We start from the raw sequence: 21,370 nt of genomic DNA, 5'->3' as shown, positions 1-21,370 counted from the left end.
CAAGCCAAATGGAGCCATTACGGTGTATTTTATTAATGAGACTCATTTTGCTTGCATCTCAGGTGTAAAAGATTCTCTCATTTTGTAAACCCCAATTTAGAATATAAGTGATAAACATTTTGGGGTGTATTTTCTTATGCAGCTGTTATTAAAATCAGAGTAAACCATACCTCAGAAATACTATTATTTTCATGAAGACATCTAAAATGAACCAAGAAAACTGGTTAGTACATCTCATCAGCATCACAGATGTATTTTTACAGTACATACAGGAGCTGAATATTAGTTGCAAAGAATCTGAATTTTATGTCAGATGACCTAGATGTAAGCAAGAATTTCATTGCTTATCTATCTGTCCTTTTGAGTTCATGTTTAGGTGGCAAAGTGAGCATCAGTTCATTCATATCATATGCCAAGGAATACCATGACAAACCAAGTGTGGGGTCCTCTTAGTAATCATAAGTGACGTGACCTGAGGACTAAGACATTAAGCTTTGGTAGTACAGATGCATACTGAAAAGATGTTGCCTGCTCCGTGTCTGTCTAGCTCGATATTCTAACATAATGCTCCTCTTCATGTGTTATTTGTACTCTGACACTTCTGGCTCACAGATGATGGGAGTTTTCTTTCAGGTGGCTAGGTGACACCGGCTTAGCTGAAGAGGTAGGGCCTCATGATCTGTGAAGGCTTTACGTGTAATGGTTGGGGGAAAGAGGTAAAACAAATTCCAGTTTTTCTGAGCTGTCAAGGGTCCATTTTTTATAGACATCATAACATTTGCTGAAGAACCCCTAGAGTTCACAACCACCTTTCCTCACTGGTGGTATATTGTTGTTCCCGCCACCTCCCCCAAAACCTGATGAAATAAATGAGTGAGAGACAGATCAGGATCAAATGTCTTTAATGCTCTCATGCTACTTTGTTTTGTATGTTACCACCAGAGGATGAGGATAGACTGTTTTCCTGCAGAAAACATCAGTATTGGGTGAGGTTTTTGTTGTTCGTAATGCAAATTTTCTGTAAGCAGAAACCTAGTCTGATGAATCTCTAGTGAATGTAAGATACTGTTATATAGTCAATGTTAAGAGTGTAGATAGAATTGTCCCACAGAAGTTAAGGTATTAATTAGTATGTTTAACAGAGTATTCAACAAATGGGGAGTGGAACTGGTGCTCTCATTCAGGGTATGGTGTAGAATATTACAAACTACAGATATGAGCCTTCTTCTTAAAAAGAAAGATGTATTTAATACATGTTTTTTTTCATGGATAGAAATTGTATACCTGAGTTTTAATAGTAGAATTTGACTTGTTATTGTCATTTCTTCTTATTAGACCATCTAGAGGCATATCTGTGTTATGCTCTGATCATACTGTGCTTGGAAAAAATATATTTAGTAATCATGCAATTGAATATTTGCTCACAGTTATTGTGGCTTTTCTCAGATTATGATCTTTCTTTTAATAAAGGTGATAAAATGTGCAATGATTAGAGCAATTACTTAGGACCTGGAAATTATTTCCCTGCTTTGCCACTGAACTTCTGTATTAAGGCAATAAGTAATATACAGAAATTGCAGGCTCCAATTTAGAGGTACATCCATTGTGGTAATACTGTCTGGATTGTTGCTGAATGTGTAACCGAGGTTATTTCTCTTGAATCACAAAAGCTTTACCTCTCCAAGAAGTGTTTTTGCAGTGTTGAAATGTATAGTAAGGGGGACAAAAGGCTGCAGTTTGATATCACTGGAGCTATCTGTAAATCTGGAGTGAAGATGTTGCATTTATATCCCTCTTTTTTTCTATTTATTTTCTATTTCTTTTCTTTCCTATTTCATTTCCTTTTCAAATTAAAAAAACAAACAAACAACAAAAAAAAACTTTACAAGATAAACTTTAGGATCAGTTCTTGCTATTCTCTTGATTTTATCTAATGCCATCTTAACCTTTATATACTGATAATTGCATTTTATATAGTCAGAGTATTACATTACAAGGTTTGATAAACAGAGAAATGAAACAGCCATGATTCGTTCTACTCTTGGCATGTGCTATGTGGAAAGGAATTAATGTGTTTTAAATCTTGCTCTGAACACTGCAGGATTGCAGTCCTGCCAGCATATCTCTGATGGTCACGAGAATGCTCATTTGGTTGCACTTTTCTGAAGAGTTCCATTTTGAGTACTGAGGATTAAAGAAAAGATTATAAGCATGAGACTGGCATGCATAAAATGGTTCTAACCATTGCATTTAAAGATGTTCTGCAATCCATTGGCTCTCTTAGATTTTGAGACAGTTTATGTGGATGTTTGTTAAAACATCTCTTGACTGTTTTAGTATTTTCTCATGGCCTACTTATAAATGAAAGCTTGCTTTCTTTATTTTTTCAGATAAACCATTCATAAAAAGTAGAAAATTGATTATAATTGACTGCAGTGTATCACTGGCAAAATATATAAAGGAATTTTAGCGTAAATATTTGTGCTACATGTGATTGCTTGTTGTCAGGGTCCTAGCTGTTAATGGAATCTAACCTCACCGGCTTTATGGGTTCCTGCTAGTCAGGGTGCTGTGTGGTGCAGGGTGACTGCAAGTGCACTGAACGTATTTCCTCCTTTTAGGTTATTATCATAACAGTACAAAAGTGGCCGTGAAGACTCTGAAGCCGGGAACAATGTCTGTGCAAGCCTTTCTGGAGGAAGCCAACCTCATGAAAACACTTCAGCATGACAAGCTAGTTAGGCTTTATGCTGTAGTGACCAAAGAAGAACCTATTTATATTATAACAGAATTCATGGCAAAAGGTGAGAATGACAGAGGATCTGCAAGCAGAGTTTTAATAAACACTTCTGTTTATTAATCATTCATTAGTCAGTACCCATCCTTTAAAAAGGAAGCAACAGAAAAGGAAAACTAGGGATTTTAACATTTTTCTTTTGTATGCTCTTATATAATGTGAGGGAGCTTAGAGGAGGCATAAGGGTTTGATTTTCTGATTCATTATTGCATTTTTGAAATAACCTTTTCTTTTTTTTTTTTTTTAAACAGATTTCTTAAATGTAACTTTTAAAAATTATTCAAGTTGCAGAGCACAACACTCAAAATAGCTCTGGTTCCTTTGGGTTCTAATACTTAACTTTGGTGTCATAATAAGACAATAATTAAAACCTTAGAAATTGTCTTATATAGCTATTGAATTGATAAATACTTGTTTAATAAGGGGAGTGATGAGTGTTCCTGAAAAGATTGCTGCACTACTAGAAAGGAACAAACTGTATTAGATTATCACTACACAAAATAAGTGAGGTTTCCTTCTCAGATTGTCTTAGTAGGGTTTTTGTTTGTTTTGTTCTGTTTTCAAGCAGTTCTGCTGATGACTTCATAAATGCTAGCTACCATTCAGCAATTTATTCTTTACCACCTTGAAAGAATTAATGAGTGAGATTCTCCTAGAGAACTTTCCCACTAGCCTGTAGATTAGGGTAATTATCCAATTCAGCACCACTGAACTAAGGTATGCTCTGATGTGAGTTTTCTACACCCAGGGAAATTTCAAAACTTGGATACCTGCCATGCTGACTCAAATGTTACTCTTATTAGGTCGTGTAAAGAGATGGGCTTACTGTAGTTGGCTTGAAAATACATGAAAACCATTCACTGCAAAACTTCCGTGACTCAGAAAATCGGGGACCTATTGGGAACTTTATTCTGAAAATAAGCTACACTGACTTAATCTTTCTCTGTTGTAACAGGAAGTTTGCTGGATTTTCTGAAGAGTGATGAAGGAAGTAAATTGTTGCTTCCAAAGCTAATTGACTTCTCTGCTCAGGTAAGTTATAAGAAATATGCTCAAAATTAAGGGGTTCTATTTCTCTCCAGGTCTGAAACTCAGAATGGGAAACTATCCTAAACTTTGTCACATTAAAGGAGAATTTAGTTTTCAGATGTTTTTGTCTGAGTAAATATGGTTACTTGAAAGGAAGGAATAGAGGAACAAAGTGTTTCAAAGGGAACTTGTGAAGTTAGGCCTCCCTCTTCGATACTGCTGGTGATCTACTTAGATGGCAGTGGTACACAGCCACTTTCCTTTGTGGAAAGGCTGTTTTCATTTCCAACAGAAGTGAAGTGTACAAGTTCTGTAGAGTGAGTGCTTATGAGATGCCTCCAAGTATCATTCATTGGTGGTATCGTCTTAATTTCCTAGGTTAGATCAATTAGTCAAACTTCTATGTTAACTTCCACAGAGTAATGTTAGTTTCAAATTCATATGTAAATTCCTGTGAAGTAAATAAAATCTAATCAATATTTCTTGTGAAATATCATTTGGTATTTATTACAAAATATCATTGGTTGTGAAACCATGGAGATAGTCTCAAAATATACAAGTTATTCCACATCATAAGAAAAAATTTAGAGAGAAACCCCAAACGGATTTGCGTGTCAAGGTCTGTATCAAAGGTGCCTATAGTGCGGTGTTCTGCCTCTGACAGTTATACACTATAAATGTCCAGGGAGAAAACTCACGGTGAACTAAAATAAGATCAGGAATATTTTTTTTGGCCTTGGTTGATGCACTGTTGAGCTCTGCATTTCTCTTTAATCACACTGTTCTGGTAAGGCAGTTTACCTGCCTATCCAAGCTTCTCAGGAAGACTGAAAATGCAACGAGTGGTAGCTGAGGATTGTCTTCTTTTTTCCCCTTGTATGCCTGTGATGTTTCCCAAGGCTGAGCTGCTCACAGCCACGCTGCACAGCTGGCATGCCTGCACGCATGTGTCCACACAATAATTATGTTGCAACAAAAAGTTCTGAAACTTTACCCATTGCGGAACAATACATTAGCAATGGACTTGTGATTCAGCGTCATTAAAGTGGTCAGGAAGTGTTTCCACTTAATACATTGCCTTTTTATGTAGAGAAATGGCCTTTGTCACCTTTGGCCTTGTCTGATAGGGAAGGACTGGGAGTGAGAGAAAGGGAGGGGAGGCTGTGGCTGTGTGACTAACAGATAGCTGAAAAATGTAATGCCCTTAAACATGAACCCGCTTATGGAGTTGATTTTTTCACTATTAAAGACTGCTGTGAGCTGGCGTTTGCATTGCCAGATGGCTACTCTGTGCTTCACTCTCTGAATTCATGAAGTCTTTGCCTTGAACAGTCTTGAAAGAAATCTGTATTTACAATGGATAAAATATTCTGCTTTTGGAAAAAAAAAAGTTAGGAGTGCTCCCATGGGTGAAATAAACATCTTGTAAAAAGATAGCATTTTTTAGCAAGTAATTGAATATACTACTACTCTGCTGTACTGATTCTGCTGTTTTGTTGTCTGAGCATCTGCACGCATCAATTGCTGTTGTTAACAGCAATGGAGGAGGATTTAGGTGGACCTAAGTCTGCTGGTGACTTCAGTGTATAGCTGTGGACTCTGTTTTTTTTTTTTTTTTTTTTTTTGTTTGTTTGTTTGTTTGTTTTTTGTTTTGTTTTGTTTTGTTTTGTTTTGTTTTTGTTGTTGTTTGTTTGTTTTGTTTTGTTTTGTTTTGTTTTTAATTTCTGTATTTTGCTGTACTAGCAGTCCCAATTTGTGAAATTAGGTCTTTGGAAAACATGGTAAGAAAATGCTTGCTAGGAAGGCAATCCAGCTCTGTTTCTCAAACAATCTGCCCTCTGGAAGAGCTGAGGTTTCTCTTTTGTGTTTTAATTAGTGTGTATGAGTAGGGGCTAGGGAAATCTAGGGTTGGTTATGCCCTGGCAAAGATAATTTTGGCCACTAGAGATGAATGCTAGCAGTCTCTGTAATGAGAGTGTTTTAAAAGAAGCTGAGTTTTGCAAACATATCTTCAGCACGTACTGCCTGCTTTAATACAAAATAGACTGGAGGCATCCCCTGTAGAATTCAGCAGAATTGTGAATTTTTAATATATGCCAGGAACAAAGTCAGGTATACGGAGCAACCAACATCTGAGCCTGTTTCCCTGTACGTAGAGCCTATGAGACCACTGCTTGGTAAGTGTTAAGTAGCCCAGCACCCTCACCGTCTGGTCCTGTAACTTCCTTGGTCTGGCAGTCACGAGCTGACACAACTTACGAGCAGTTCCTGGTACTTCTGCTTCTCGGCTCAGCAAGCAGGCTGAGGAAATGCAAAGGTGCTGTTGGCTGTCGGTTCCCAATTACAGGCTTGGGCGTGAGCGAATTTCATTGCTTTGTCCACAACCTCTGCTGCCAGATCTTGCTAAGGCAGCAGACCAAAACACTCAGCATGCAGGCTGCTCGTATTCCCCTCTGTCATTTACAGGCAGTAGCCTGGCTGTTGCATCACCAGGGTGACTGGCAAACTGGATCTTAGTAGTTGTTTCCTGTCTTGCCCCACAGCTAATTTACCCAAAGAGCTTCCAATTCTTTGTTTCCAGTTATTAAACTCAGGCTTTTATGAGGTCAGCTAAGAATGTATGATGCAAATTCAGTGAACTTTTTGCATGTATAAACTCTTCCTACTTCTTCTGCGAATCTGTTATCTGCTGCTTAGCATACACGTGCATAATGGCTGTGTTTAGGAAAATTATATCGATTATTAATGAACATACTCATGTCATACTTTTCAAACTGGTCAGTTGTATCACAAAAACAGTCTTTTCCATGCAGCACTGATACTTCCATTAATCCTTCCATGACCTACAACTTTGTTAGCAACTCTTATCCTCTTCTTTCTGCCTTTTAAGGCTACAATGCCATTAGACTAATAACAATATTGAAATAATAATAATTATTCCCTCTAGTATTCCAGTACATAATTACTCTTTTTTTTTCCACGTGGGTCTGCTTTACCTACTTAGCTGTTTGACTGGAGAAAGTGGAGTACATTTTTGCAGCCTTTCCTGACCCACCTTTAGGATAAATTCTGCTGCAAATGAAAAATAGGTATTACATTAATTATCATTTGAAGAATTAAAATGTTTCTGTTTCTCAACAGTTTTCAGATTCAGAGGGTCTATACCCTCTTCATAGGCACGTACCCTAATGATGTGAGGATGAATTCTTTTTTCAAATTCTTCAAGTGTGTTGTATTTTATTACATGTCTGGCTATCATTGAAAGGAATCTGGTTTTGGTTAACCCTAGACCAAATAAAGTCTTATCCAGGTCAATAGCATGTGTTTGCTTAAACCTTCCAAAACCGCAGGCTGTTTTTTCTGACACTCTTCCCTAAGAACTGGGAATTACCAAATTTAAAGCAGTGTGAACCTCAGCAGATGCTACATTACTTCCTCTTCTTAAACCTCATCAGGATAGTCCCTCATATTGTAGCTGCTTTTCACTGATTTCCTATGTACCCTGGCTTACATAGGCTGCTTCACCTGCTTTAGCAGGAGCTTCCCACAGGGCCACGGGCCTAGGCTGGGTTGCAGTGAGAGCAGCTTTGCGGCCACCCTCCGCCCAGCCCAGCAAAGGAAAAGGGATGTGGCCAGGATGTCCTGCTCACTGCCGAGCCCTCAGATGCAGCCTCAGTGGTAGAGCAGCTCCGGGGAGTGAGAATCACTTGTGTAGCAGGTGGCAACAGCAATTCAGAGGGATCATTGAAGCCGCCTTTATTCACAAATCCCTGGTGTCTATGGGGTGCATTTTCACCTGTAGCTTTCACATGTACAGACCCTGAACGCACAAAAAAAGCCCCATCTGTCCATGCAAAGGAAAGCCTTTTAAAAGAACCTAAATGATCCCCAAAGTAACTGTTTCTAGATGATTTTGGTTTAAAAATTATAGATGAAATAGGTCTGGAGAGCGGGGATGATTTAGCATGGTGTTTCTTAGTCCTTTGGACATCATAACATCATAGAGCATATCTATTTTTTTTTTCCTTCTTCTTCTTTTTCTTTTTCCCCCCAGAATTGATTTAATTTGTAACCAAATACAAACTAGGTGCAAACTTGAATACTGATTCATCACTTCAATTTATTTATTCTTTTTCCGTATTTTACTTCCCTGTTTTACAGCTGAGTAGAGGCTCTGTGACTTTGGATTTACTGACAGTGTTCAGGTGTTTCATAAACACTCATATCCTTCAAAACTGTTCTAGCCCAGTTTCCTTTTTACACCCTGAGTTCTTACCCCTTTGTTATTCATGTCAGCCATGCGTGCATCCTTGATGCTTTTAGTGAAGACTGAAGCAAAAGCAGGCATTTAAAAACTTCTCTGTGTCATTTGCATGTAGCCTTCCCCATCTGTTTAATGTAAATATTTTTGTTGCACATCTTGTTACAAATGCACCTCTAGAATGTTTCCCTGCTTACACTTTCTATTTGCAGAATGTTTTGTGGGTGAGTTCTTCTGATTTTTGTCACATTTGGGTATTCTTTTACAATTTATAATTTGACTGTATCATTTTCAGGGGTTTCAGGCCATGTAAAACTCGGCCAACCTTTTCTTGTTGAGCACTTCCTTTACAATGTGTGGTTTGCCCTTGCACTTGTAATTGTTGTTTCCTTGCTGGCATGGTTGTTCCTGAGACTGTTTTCCCATAAGGTTGCACCTGTCAACTCTCCAAGTTGTTTAAAGTTTGCTTTCCTAGGATAAACAGAAGTCTTCATATTGCCATTCTTTCATTATGTTTCATTTTCATTCCCATCTGTTTCATGATCCCCATCACCCAGTTTTCGTTCTCAACTTGATATCATATATTCTCAGCATGATATAAAAACATCCTATCAGGTTAACCCCGAACAAGCCCATCTGGCCTTTTTAGTATTCCACATTTTTACACACGGCTTACAAATGCACAAGTGGAATCTGTTACAGATGTTACTGCAATCCTCTCTCTGCATTAATAAACAGCATTGCAAACAATATGTAAAACATGTCTCATTTGAAATAACTCTTGCAAAAATGAATCACAGGCCTTGGAATGAAAGTTGAAATGAAACATGTCTTTCAATTGAAAAGCTGAGCTGTGAAGCAATCCAGAAGTTCTTCAGTTTTGTAGGGAAAAAATTAAAATAAAATAATTGGCAGAGCTTCACACTTTGGGAAAAAAAAAAAAAAAAGAGAGAACATAACTGCCCATCTCTGTATGTGCTGTTTAGCTTCAGCTGTGGCACTTCATCAATGCGGCCTCGGAGTTGTGACCAAGTGGTTTTCATTTTCAGAAAGTGTAGCTTTGCTGTGAGAGCAGAGTCTCCTCTCCTGAGATGGTGGTTTATTAGGTTCTCCCCTCTCCCTTCAGAAGATGTGAAGGACTGGGCAGAACACATGTAATGCTTCTTTTAGCATCATTGTTTGCTCCCTGCTTTTCCTACCATTTTCTTCAAATATTTTGAAAGAGTTTTAGTGTTGTTTGTGAGATGACCCACAAGCATTCTGGAAAGACAAGTAATCACCATGCTTTACAGGCAGAAAGAACAGAAACTGAGAGAGAAAAGCACAGCTAGCTGAAATCACCACGTCAGTGACAGAGCCATATGCAAAACGTTGGCTCCGAGTCATTTATTTATCGTCTGACTTTCAGCTAAAGATTTACAGTCTGGAGGCTGTCTCACGGGCTGATTTATTCCTTCCAGGAGTTAGTTGGTTACTTGTCATTCTTACATTGTGTACATAATTCCTACTATTTAGTGATTGCTTTCTATTATTGTTATTGTTAAATAATTTAGCTTAGGTAATTCTAGAAACATGCCAGTAGTTCATTACAGGTTATGAGAAAACCGGTTTCTTTTTGAGTAGCAGCAGTGCAGTGTAGGCAGGATCCTCTCTTAAAGGCCATGAAAACTATCCTGTGAGCCCAAATAATCTTTCCTTTCCTGCTCCTCACTAGCATTTCACCGAACAGCCTTGACAGGTACAAATGATCATTAAAAGAGAGGGAAAGAGTGCTTTCTTTTGCTTTTGTTCCCGTGGATTTCTCTACATCTAACATACTATTTGGCAATGAAAACCCAACAATTATCAGAAAGAGTTATCGCATGGGCTCTGGCACACATTTCCTTCATCAAAAAATCCTTTTGTGTGGGTTGTTTTGTTGTGGGTTTTTTTGGGGTGTGTTTTTTTTTTTTTTCTTTCCTTTTTTTTTTTTTTTTGTTTGTTTGTTTGTTGATCACAAGGGCTTAACATGAACTGGATATATGAATTCGGTTGTTGATTTTCTGTGTTTCCCCTCCTGTTAATCAGAATTCCTTGCCCACTCATTTTTGGGATTTTTTTTTGCATGCCCAAACGTTTGTACATACATGGCTTCTTTGAATTTCTCTGATTCAATTCGGTCAAAACCATTGCCCTGGAATTGCATGGAAACGTAATTTGTATTTGCTGAAAACACAGTGAATTGTTTGCTGTCACATTCTTAGTTTGTGACTAACAGATGATAAGTTCAGTGGATCTGGCACAAAGAACAGGAAATAGAAAGGTCTTTCCAATGGCTTTGCTTGGCTGGGCTTGGAAACTGAGAATCACAGCCACAAACTTCTCTTCCATGAAATGGTTTGTCATTCACCAGCCAGCAGTTAGTCCAAATGTTGGATCTGTGCAGGGAAGTAAGAGGAAAGTTGATTCCTTCTTGATTGTTGCTGCGTTTTCACAGTGGCATTAGTGCACCTGTCTGCGTTTCAGTCGCATCTGCCAAGCTGGCCGGTCCCATTTCAGCACTGATCTTAGAGCAAAGCTTTCGCTTTCAGTTCTCCTTCTTCCCCAAACCCAAATCATCACATGTGGAGGAGAGATTTAAATGCTACCCTTCTATTTTGTGAGTAGCCTTTAAGCCTCTAGTAAGACTCTCTGTGGTGACTATTCACTAGTAGCTGCTTCCTTCATTATTTAAAATACCTTTTACTTATTTCTAGAAAATATGAAATGCAGAAGTTCTTCACTTTCTTCATCATCACAGATTTTCTTTCTCATTTAGTGTGAGAACCCCCTCATGTTGTGTAAGTGAAATTTAAGACTGCCCTGAAGAAGTGGCAATATATTGGTTTGTAAGAAGAGTTTTTTAGTGGCAGGAGGTGGGAGGGAAAGTGGCTGTGTGTTCCACTGCCTGAACAACAAAAGAGGAACGAAGGTAACGGGGTTTCACTGCTGTAAGGGGCAGTGCTGCGTGCGTGTGGTGTATCCCTCAGGGACTTTTTGAAAACGGATAAGCAGAAGTGGTGTGAATGTTTTCTTAAAGTTTTGTCAGGTGCTCGTGTCTGCTTTACTGCACAGCTGAAATGTGCAGCTCTGGCATGGGGAAGGTGTCTGTGTGCTCGTCTTCTCCTGAGACGTAGGGGAAAGAGCTTGTGTATGAGCGTGGTAGGAACTGGGGTGAAAAGGGCCCTTATGTTTCACTGCTGCTTCATTGACAAATCTGGGAGCTTGTGTTCCCCAAATAATGTGCATGGCAAAGACATGTCACCTGCAGAAATTCTGGAGTAGTGTCTCTGGCACAGTTATCCTGTGGGACTTAAATGGGAATGGCACCAGCAATCTCACAGGGAAAAGAAATACTGACAGCTCCCAAGCACTGGTCTGGTGTTATTTTTTTCCTAGCTCCTATTAAACTTCTGGATAGCATACTAATGACACAAAATTTTTACTGCTCTGAGTTGAGAAACTTTTTTTTTTTTTTTTTTGAAAAGTAGTATGTTTTTCTTTGGGTGGGAAATAGGGCAGTCTGGACAAATGCTGAGGTAATCATCCCCAGTGTGTATTTTGAGAGCATTAATCACCTTCAATTTGATTTGGAAATTAATTTTGGTTGCTGAAATGCGAGTTAAATTTACTTGTGATAGTATCTGACTACTTGCTGTTGCCAAATGCTCCTCATGTATGAGCAGGTAGATGTTGTCGGAGGTGAAAACGTACATAAAGTTATTTGACCTGTCTTAGTAATTTCCCAGGCAATTTCAGGTAATTAGAAAGCTGGTGGGTTTTTTGTTTGTTTGCTTGTTTGCTTCTGTTTTGTCTCCTTTTCTTTTAAAAAACTTTCTTCATTGTTGCTTAATGAAACTTAAAAGAACATGTCTCTCATTTAACTTACTAATTTCTTCCATTTTCTTATTATTTTAAAAATAAACTGGTTAGTAAATTAGGAAAGAGAATATTGTAGTAGAAATCTTATGAACATTTCATTTAAATTTTTGATTTGGGTATCTTATCCTACCGGCTGTTATTCATCCAAACCATTCTTTTGAAGCTGCCACTGTAAGTACCGTTTTGCAGGACTGGATCTACACGTACGTTTTGCATGGCAGTCAACCTCTCCTAATTTCCACGTACAAAATGCTCCAAAGTTGCTGTTAATGAATCAGTGAACATGACTTTGCTGGTACACTGAAAGAACAGGGAGGCCTGGCCTGCCGATGGCATTGTATTGTGCTGAAATACCAAAACAGTTGTTTCATTTGTTACAGATTGCAGAAGGAATGGCATACATAGAAAGGAAAAATTACATCCATCGAGACTTGAGAGCAGCTAATGTTCTGGTTTCGGACTTACTGATGTGCAAAATTGCTGATTTTGGTCTAGCTAGAGTTATTGAAGACAATGAATATACAGCAAGAGAAGGTATGTTCTTTTGTTGTTTTGTTTTGTTTTGTCTTTAAAAATTCGGTCTCTGGGAGGCATTGAGGCTGTATTTAAAATTAATATGATCACCAAGGACAGAAAATGACATAAAAACTAACTAGAGACAGTGTTCTAATGCCAACAACTTTTAAAATGACCCACAGCTTCCATCCCACTGAATTAAATGCTGAGAAATTATGAAAATTATTTTCTGTTCACATCCTAAGTGCCACGTGCACCTTCCTTCCCTTACAGAAAGGAAGCAGCCCTGGTAGTTGTAGTTGTTGGGGGAAACTTTTGCAAAACTGGTTATCTTTTGAAGCTGCTTTAGGAGCTTCAGCATTGATTTGTGTGTTCAGTAGCATCACTCCTGTGCAATAGGGATGCTCAAAGGCTGCCTCCTTTTTTGCCCCCTGTTCAGCACACAGCCAGGAGGTAATGCTGCAGCAGGGGCAGGACTGGTGAGAGAGGAAAGCATGCTATTAAAGATTTGTCTGTATTTTGCCATATGTGTTTTGCTAATATTGTCACAGATTGTTTTAAGAAGGGCGTAGTCTATTAGCTGTAGTGAAAAGTTGCGTGGTTTTTTTTAATATTCCCATGCACAAACTGCATTAGAGTAAATGCCCTAAAGCTTCTCTGAGCATACCTGTTGGCTGGCTGTCCTGCTCTCGTTTTAAGGACACTACCTCATGTTTTCACACTGGCTGGGTGGAAACTGTGGTAATGTAGGATGAGAGTTTAAGAACCAAGGTATGCGGAAGAAAGAGAACAATGCATTACAGTTGAGATTAAAGGGAGACGATTAAAGGGCTACTCAGAAGTCACTAGGTAACCAGTGACTAATTCAATGGGAGCTCAGAGGGAAGGACATGATTAAGCAGCTTTCAGAGGAACAGAACCCATACCTGTGTTTTTTTAGCCAGCTCTGGACATTGTATATTGATTAAACGATCCTTTCATGTTATAAATTCCTTTTGCTGGGTTTCTTTGATCAGTTTCCTGGCATTCAGTAGTTATCTAGCTTACCTGGTATTTTGTGCCAGCATGACAGAGCAGGGTAGAAAGGGCATAACCAGGATCTGTTTGCATTACTCTTCTTTGCCTGAAGAGCTAAAGTAATATTCCCCAGCAATGGCTGCTTAAGGGTTTCTTTTCTAACTAGATTGAGTCTGCATTTATATGGGATTTTTTGGAATCAGTTATTTAGACACAAAAGACATATATTAATATATGACTTGCTACTCGTTTTGCATCTATGGCTGTTTAGAAATAACTGAGTGTGGCGTATGTTAAAGTGCATGTTGAAGTTAGATGGACTTTCTTTAAAATGGTAGAAGTTAGCTAAGTCTTGTGAAGTTCCAGCTGATGGCTTCCTGGTTTCAGCTGGAATAGAGATAATTTTCTTCCTGGTAGCTGGCGTGGTGCTGTGTTTTGGATTTAGGATGAGAATAATGCTGATAACACACTGATGTCTTAGCTGTTTCTGAGCGGTGCTTACACAGAACCAAGGTCTTTCCTGCTCCTGGTGCTGCCCTGCCAGCAAGGAGGCTGGGGGTGCACCATGAGCTGGGAGGGAACACAGCCAGGGCAGCTGGCCTAGGCTGGCAAAAGGGATGTCCCATTCCATGTGGCATCATAAGGAATGATAAAAAGGGGGGAGTTGTGCTGCTCATGGTCTGGCTGGGAATTTTTTTTTAATTTCACCCCGATTCTCTCCCCCATCCTGCTCGGGGTTGGGGGGAGTGAATGTGGTGCTGAGCTCCTGCCAGGTTAAAGCCCAACAAACAGGATTTGTAGGATTTTTCCCTGACCACTGGTAGAAGGTAAAATGTTTACTGCCATTTTAGCAAAAGTTCACAATACCGAGAGGCTATGGTGCTATGTAACTTTCGGCATTTCATTTGCACCTTTAATGCAGGACGTGCAGCATGGCAACATGTGTCTTCCAGCACTTCTCTTCTGGTAATTCCTGGATAGAAGGAGTTGCTGGTAACTTTGCTGTTCTAGGAGTACCATAGACAAGTCTCTTAAATCCTTCTAGTGGCCTGATATAGTGTTTAAATTTGCCTATGACTGATTGAGACTGTTTTGTCTTTTAGGTGCAAAATTCCCTATTAAATGGACAGCACCGGAGGCAATTAACTATGGATCTTTTACTATTAAGTCTGACGTGTGGTCATTTGGGATTCTCCTGTATGAAATCGTCACATATGGAAAGATTCCTTATCCAGGTATGGACACATGATTATACCATTGCTCTGTATTTATGCTGCAGTGTTAAAAGGCAAAGAAATTACCCAGGGAAAGAGCTGGCATCTGACAGTAGCAACACCGGTGATTTGGGAAAGGTCTTGCAGGTAATGGTAGTGTTTGGAAAGCTACCATCACCATATGTGTAAGCCATGTGCCTTGTGGGGATAAATTTTAGTAAATGGACTAACAGCACCATGAATGAGGACTCATTTTTATATGTTTAAAAGAATTTACAGCTGAATAGTGGTAATTGCCAGAGATCTCCACTTCACAGGCTAAAGCACTGTCATGGGGAGGACACAGTACAAGTTTTAATGGTACTGTGTAAGCTACTGGCTTCTTTTTTTAATACCATCATATGTGAAAGTACTAAAGTGTGTTTTCACAAGCAAGCAGGCACTAATACTTTGTCATCATGAGCTAATCTGAACAAACAAGAAACAGAGCCTAAAGCAGTGCTGCTGTACCACTTGGCATAGTTTCTCTTTGTTCCCATGGTTCAGATCTGAGACCGCAGGGGAGTACATCAATAGTGGCTATAAAGGTAGCTGTGAAATGGTGATGTGCTTCATGTTTCCTTTTTCTTTTGTTAGACAAAATACATAGTGATGTTTTCAATGCATAGAAATAGCTCGTATAAAAGATATTTGTGTGTATGAAACTGTCACATCTCGGGCATAGCTGATTAACTCAGGGCAGCAGGGTGCATTCACGTAAGCGTGCTGAGGTTGTGAAAAATTAACCTAAATTCTCTTATCTTGTGGGTGAATGGAGAAAGTGCAGCTGTATTCACCTGGCCTGCTCACCTCCATTTAACAGACGGAGTAACTCCTGAGATAAAGCCTTCGGATCCGGCAGTTTACAGGCAGGAAAGGGAGAGCAGATGTTATATATTCAAGCAATGCTTTCCCAGCACTTCCAGTGCAGCAGCTCTTGCTGTTTAAATGGTGAAACCATTTTCACCACCACTTCACGAGCGGCTGAAACTGCATCCTGAAACACCGGGGATGTCGAAGCGACAGAACTGGGTGACCTGAGTCCCAAACCCTGCCGTGACAATAGGCTTAACACCTGTGGGAACAGGAGACTGGACTTCCAATGGGGCTCAAGCAGCCGGGGAAAGGTTGATGGCAGCCAGCTTGATGTTATATGAGGGAAGAACACATCACCTTTCTGTGCAGGAGGCAGAGCCAAAGCAGACGTTCTTATCTCTCCTCAAGGCTCCAGTCCAGGGAAGCACTTAAGCTCAAGAGCAGCCCCCTTAAACTTCAGGAGGTGATAGGGCTGCTTGCATAGCTAAATGTTTAAACATTTTTTAGGTAAGGGCTATAAAATATGTGACTGAGTAGCTGGTCCTCCCAGTCTTAGTCTAAAAAAGCTGCTCAGGTCCCCAAGGAAAGATCAGATGGAAGCTGTCAGCAGCAGGGTAATTCATGGCTCTTCCCACAGTTGCAAGACTTTATTTCCCATTAGCACATGCCCGTGCATCCAGACACTAGCCCATGCTGAAGTGGCCCCACAAGGTTATTTCTGGATGCCTCAAAAATTGTTGTTCCCCAAGCAGACCTACAAGCTCACCTGGAAACCAGCACTACAAAAATACAAAACCCAAACCAATACTTAATTCTGCAGCTAAGTCTGCTGTCTCTTTACCTCCATAAAACACATCATATTTTTATTTTAAGAACAAAATCACTCGGCGCAGCAAACACTGTACTACTGTGGGAAAACATCTCTTCTAGGGGAAGCCTGGGCAATAGTATTTTTTTTTAATGTGGAAGCGTTTTTTTTATGAGTATCATAAGTAAGCCATACACCGTGAATTAATTTGTCTGCCAACGATTAGAAGGGGAAGCCTCTTCACTGCATACTGCTTCTAATAGTTTGCATTCAACTGCAAGAGGGATGTATGTCTATTTTAAATAAAAGTCTAAACAAGTAGCCTAATAGGCAGAAAGTTGATACTGGAGAACCAGCAGGACAGCAAAATAAGTGGATGACCAATTTACTTCACATGAAGAAATGTGACAGGTTTGGGCAAATTACCCCAGCATGGCAAGAATAGCCCGGTGATAGGTTGTGAGTAGCAGCCGCTGGAGTAGAAACAGTGAATTGATTTTTCGGTTCTAATGGGAACACTTCAAAATATTATTTTCAGGTATTAACCAGCTTCAGCATCTAGTAAGCTTTCAGCATAAAGCTGCATACAAAATGGTTTGAGTTGTAGCTGACAAGTAGTTAAAGCTAGCAAAGAAAATCTAGGCAGGCAGCTTGGTAGGAAGCATTTCCAGCCAAGAAACTTGGAACTTCTGTGATCTTTGTTCCTAAATTCCAACAGCTGTTTCTCTTCCTGAGAAATTCAAAGCAATTAGTGGGACTACAGTTTCAGGAACTACCTCTGAAATACGAAACAAGTGTCTGATTCTGTAGGCAAGTAGGTCGAATCGGTTGTAAAAACCTCATTTCCAGGTGATTACACAATATGTAATTTATTGGAACGAGCCAGGTTTGCATTCCAGTTATATCAGCTGTTCTTCACAACATGTGTCACTTTCGGTACACTGGGATTTTTCCTTCACGTTGCTGTGCTTACATCATTTCCCGGGCTGTAACATAAGGAAATCTTTTATCTGTGAACCTTAACAGGTACCACAGTGTAAGTTAACACACGTGTACCAAATCTTTAGAGTTAGCCCTTTGCTAGCATATAAGGTGTAACAAATATGTATGCAGGATGTCTTTTACTGATTAGGACATAGTTTTGGTGAAACAGGTGACTCTCTAGCTGAAAGAAAAAAAATAATGTGGAGAAGTTAAACAAGTAGCTATTCTGAGGGTACTACATCATGTGTTGGGTAGACAGATAAACCTCTCTGTTTGTTTTTTTTAAATACATAAGGATGTTCATGATACTGTACCTAGTATGCAATACTGATAAAAGGCTCTTCATTTTGGTCTTATGAACTTAAATGGTTATTTAACAGATATTTTTTCTGCAAGTTAGCTGAAACACAGTGCACAGAATTCAGAGTACAGTAATAATCCTAAAGACACTAGATCTAAGCACAAGCCTATAAAGTACTTAAACCCAAGCAGTCAGATCATTGTTCCTTGTAAAAATACTTCATTGGCTTTCTTTCTATATTTATTTTGGCTTTACTTTATATAGCAGTAATTCCTTATTCTGTGAAAACATCCTATTCCACTGCTACCTTCAAAATACTCTTTTGCTATAGCATGTGCAGTGCTAGGAAAACTTCACTCCTCCTTCCAAAGCAAAACTTTGAAAATACAAAAGATGGACCCAAAGTAACCACTCTGATTCAGACCCAGATTTCATGGCTGATGGTTTTTCTAGAGGTTAAAGCCAAAAGGCTTGAATTGAAGGAACTCCAGCCTTTGGGAATTTGGAGCAGTGTCCTGTAGTTAATGTCAAATTATTTGGGGAAATTAATCCTACCCTGCACAGATCTCTTGAAATGAAGGGAAAGAGTATCCAAGGATCCACTATGTTCTGTTGTAGTGGTGCCTGCTCTTCTAAATGAGGAAAAATTGGCTTGGTCTTACGGTGTGCATATTGTGATTGGCAGAACTTCCATGTGTATTAAGGAAAATCCCCTTAATTCAAGTCATCCTGAATAATCAAAGGAGTTATACTGAATTAATTTGTCATTTGGTTGTGATTCAAATGTGTCCTTAGCCGCCAAGTGGCTTAAATCATAGCCTCGGTGCTCCGGCAACGCGTGTGGTGCTCTGCAGCGGTGAAGCTGCACGGTCACTGCGTGCCCAGGGCAGCAGCACACCTGCACCTCTGCTGCAAGCCTCGGCATCGGTCGGAGCACTGCATGTCACACATTCACCTAACCAGAGGTTAAAAAAAAAACACACCACATGATAGTCTTAGGCAGAGCTGCACCATGTGGGGAATTATTCAGAGGAGCAGCCAGCAGCTGTGGGGTCAGGATACCCTTCTGGGTAGAGATAAAGTCCTCACTGATGGCAAGTGTCCAGGCTGAAACGCAGGTGCTTCCTGCATGCCCTGTCTGAGGTACAAAAAGCTTAAAGGCTGGCTTGGGAGAAGGTAAAGCTGGCATAGTTAGCCCATGGAGTTGTGTAAGATATGCAGAGGAAGGGGCGAGCTGAAAGGCAGGCTTTGGGGTAGGAAGTGGTTTTCTTGTCGGCCCTGGCATAGCCGACCTCGCATGCAGGGCTGCCTTCTGAGAGCAGGTGTTGCAATCCTTCTGTGAACCCAGCTCTCAAGGACATAAAGGAGGAAAAGAAGAAGATCAAAAAACGAGGAGGGTGCAATCTGGGGCTGGTCTGTGAGAGAGGCACGTGAGGCTCGGGATACACTGCTGGTTGTTACTGTTCTTTTTCTCAGAAAGAGAGCAACAACGGGGAAACAAAGCAAAGCTCATCTCAGCTGATGAGATGGTTTTGCACAACAGGAATAGCATGAGCAAGAGGGAGAGGAAATTGCCTGTTGCATGTAACGGTCTCAGTGATGTCCACTATCTTGCAATCAGCAGCAGATGCGCAATAGTTGATGTAGGAGAAAAATCTGAGTGTGTAACTACGCTGAAGGGTGCATGGGCGTGGGGCACCGGCAGTGTGGTGAAGCAGGCGTGCTGCTCTCCATCGGTGTGGAACAAGCAGGTTTGAAGCTCTGCAGCCAGAGACAAAGAGGGAAGAGTTGGCCAGGGTGGGATTTTGGCTGTGGATCTTACCGCCTCTGAAAGCAGGAAAAACAGGAGGGATCCGGGGAATAGAATCAAGTCAAATAGTTTCTTAAGGAGTTAAGAGATATATTCATTGAAACCTTTATTATTATTATTATTATTATTAAAGGTATGAGCAATTCAGATGTGATGGTTGCTCTCCAGCGTGGGTACCGGATGCCACGTATGGAAACCTGTCCAGCTGAGCTTTACGACATCATGAAAACGTGTTGGAAAGACAAGGCAGAAGAGAGACCGACGTTTGATTACCTACAGAGCGTGCTCGATGACTTCTACACAGCAACAGAAGGGCAGTACCAACAGCAGCCATAGAACAAAGAACACTTTTCCTGCTGACATGGAGCATTGTCACAGACTTACCTGGACAGACTGCTGTAACCAATTACTCTGTGAGCTTGGATGTCTTAACCAAGTGTGGAAGCTGAGATGCTGACGGAAAGACAAATTCTGCAGCGAAATAATCACGCTTTTCTTTGGTTAAAAGAATTCCTCTAGAGGTTGAAGTTCTCTTAAGTGCTCTGTGTTTTGCAGCTGCAGAAACATACCAAACCGAGTCAGCTTTTTGGGGTGGGAAGGGAGGCAAAAGGAAAGCGACCATGCACCTGTACAGTCTGACAAATCCTTCTCAGGATCAGTCATGGAATACATTACAAGGAGGCCTTTATAAAAGGGATGCATGAACAGCTGTCTTCGAAAGAAAAAGGCACGAAGGAGACCTTACAGATTTAAGACATGGTGTTGCTCTTAAATCACCTTTTTTGAAATGCAGCAGTGTGAAAATTATTTTTGTATCCTTGTTATTTCGCAGTCACAGTGGGAGTACTGGCACCTCTTGTAAGACTTTCTAAATGTTGTCATGATTTCCTTTAAGGAAGGGTTATGTATGTAATTCTTTACATTGAAGATGATTCTGTTTTACTGCTCTGTCACTCGTATTAAGTTTAAAATAATTTTCAAAGCAACGCAACAGCCCTCTCAGATGCAGAAGCGCGTACATGACAGCAGAAGCAGCAGCATATCCAGCTCTGTGTCCAACCTTCGGTTTCCCACAAGGCCAAAGTCATCATCAAGGGGAAAGCACAGGAATTTGAAGAAGTTCATACTTTTATTGCAGTCACTGAGAATGTTACCCGTGAAAATATTTTAATCGTAATTTCTAATGGTCTGTGATTATTCGAGTATTCCTTGTATTTTTGCTGCTTTAATCGACTAACCTAAAAGCTGTTTTAAAGCTAAAACTAGCTCTAGCGCAGTCAAAACCAATTTGTGGAAATATGCAGTAGGATATTCAGTTATATGGCAGTAACACTATAACATCGTTGCTCAGTATCTAAATCTGTAATTCATAAAAATGAAACGCAGTTTGCTAAGCTCTCTATATCAAATTGTTCTACCCGAATGAGTTACCAAAACAGCTGAGCTAGTGCAATTACAATGCAACTACAGTATAAGTGGGCTTTTTTCCTTGGTGACACTGTTCCTACCACTGAAACCCAGCACATCTTTGCCACCTCTCACCCCAATTATTTAGGCAAGTGGTACTTTGCTTCGGTGTGCCTGCAGCTAATGTTCAGCAGCATAAACAATCATTGCTTTTGTTTTCCATTGGCCTCCTTCAGCCAAACTACGCTGGTTAAGCAGACTATCCGATAAATATGTAAATATTGTTTCTATTGTATGGTGATTTTTAATTTTAATAAACGCTTAGTCTGAAATGAGTTGTACAGCAGTAATTTGGGGGAAAAATGCCTCATACTCTGTCCATAGCAGTAGCTGCACATGGAAGATAAGAGCCTCTGCTTATTACCACTCAGAAGGGTAAGTTAGAATGATAAATACTGATGGACTCTGCAT

At 40.0% G+C, this 21,370-nt stretch overlaps 1 protein-coding gene across 6 annotated transcripts in view; it reads left to right on the top strand.

Moving 5' to 3' along the window:
* Positions 1-21,231, top strand: part of LYN (LYN proto-oncogene, Src family tyrosine kinase) — a 51,901-nt gene extending 30,670 nt beyond the window's left edge. For all 6 annotated transcript variants that reach the window (XM_027452248.3, XM_072034599.1, XM_072034596.1 and 3 more), the window contains exons 9-13: positions 2,622-2,804; positions 3,753-3,829; positions 12,368-12,521; positions 14,624-14,755; positions 19,626-21,231. In XM_027452248.3, the coding sequence (XP_027308049.1) occupies positions 2,622-2,804; positions 3,753-3,829; positions 12,368-12,521; positions 14,624-14,755; positions 19,626-19,828 (749 nt within the window). In that variant the 3' untranslated portion in view covers positions 19,829-21,231. The remainder of the gene's footprint in view (positions 1-2,621; positions 2,805-3,752; positions 3,830-12,367; positions 12,522-14,623; positions 14,756-19,625) is intronic.
* Positions 21,232-21,370: the final 139 nt, after the last annotated feature.

The sequence above is a fragment of the Anas platyrhynchos genome, chromosome 2, assembly GCF_047663525.1.
Source record: "Anas platyrhynchos isolate ZD024472 breed Pekin duck chromosome 2, IASCAAS_PekinDuck_T2T, whole genome shotgun sequence".
Taxonomy (NCBI): Eukaryota; Metazoa; Chordata; class Aves; order Anseriformes; family Anatidae; genus Anas; species Anas platyrhynchos.
Note: the sequence above shows the minus strand (reverse complement) of the source record. Positions and strands in the feature narration are given on the sequence as shown.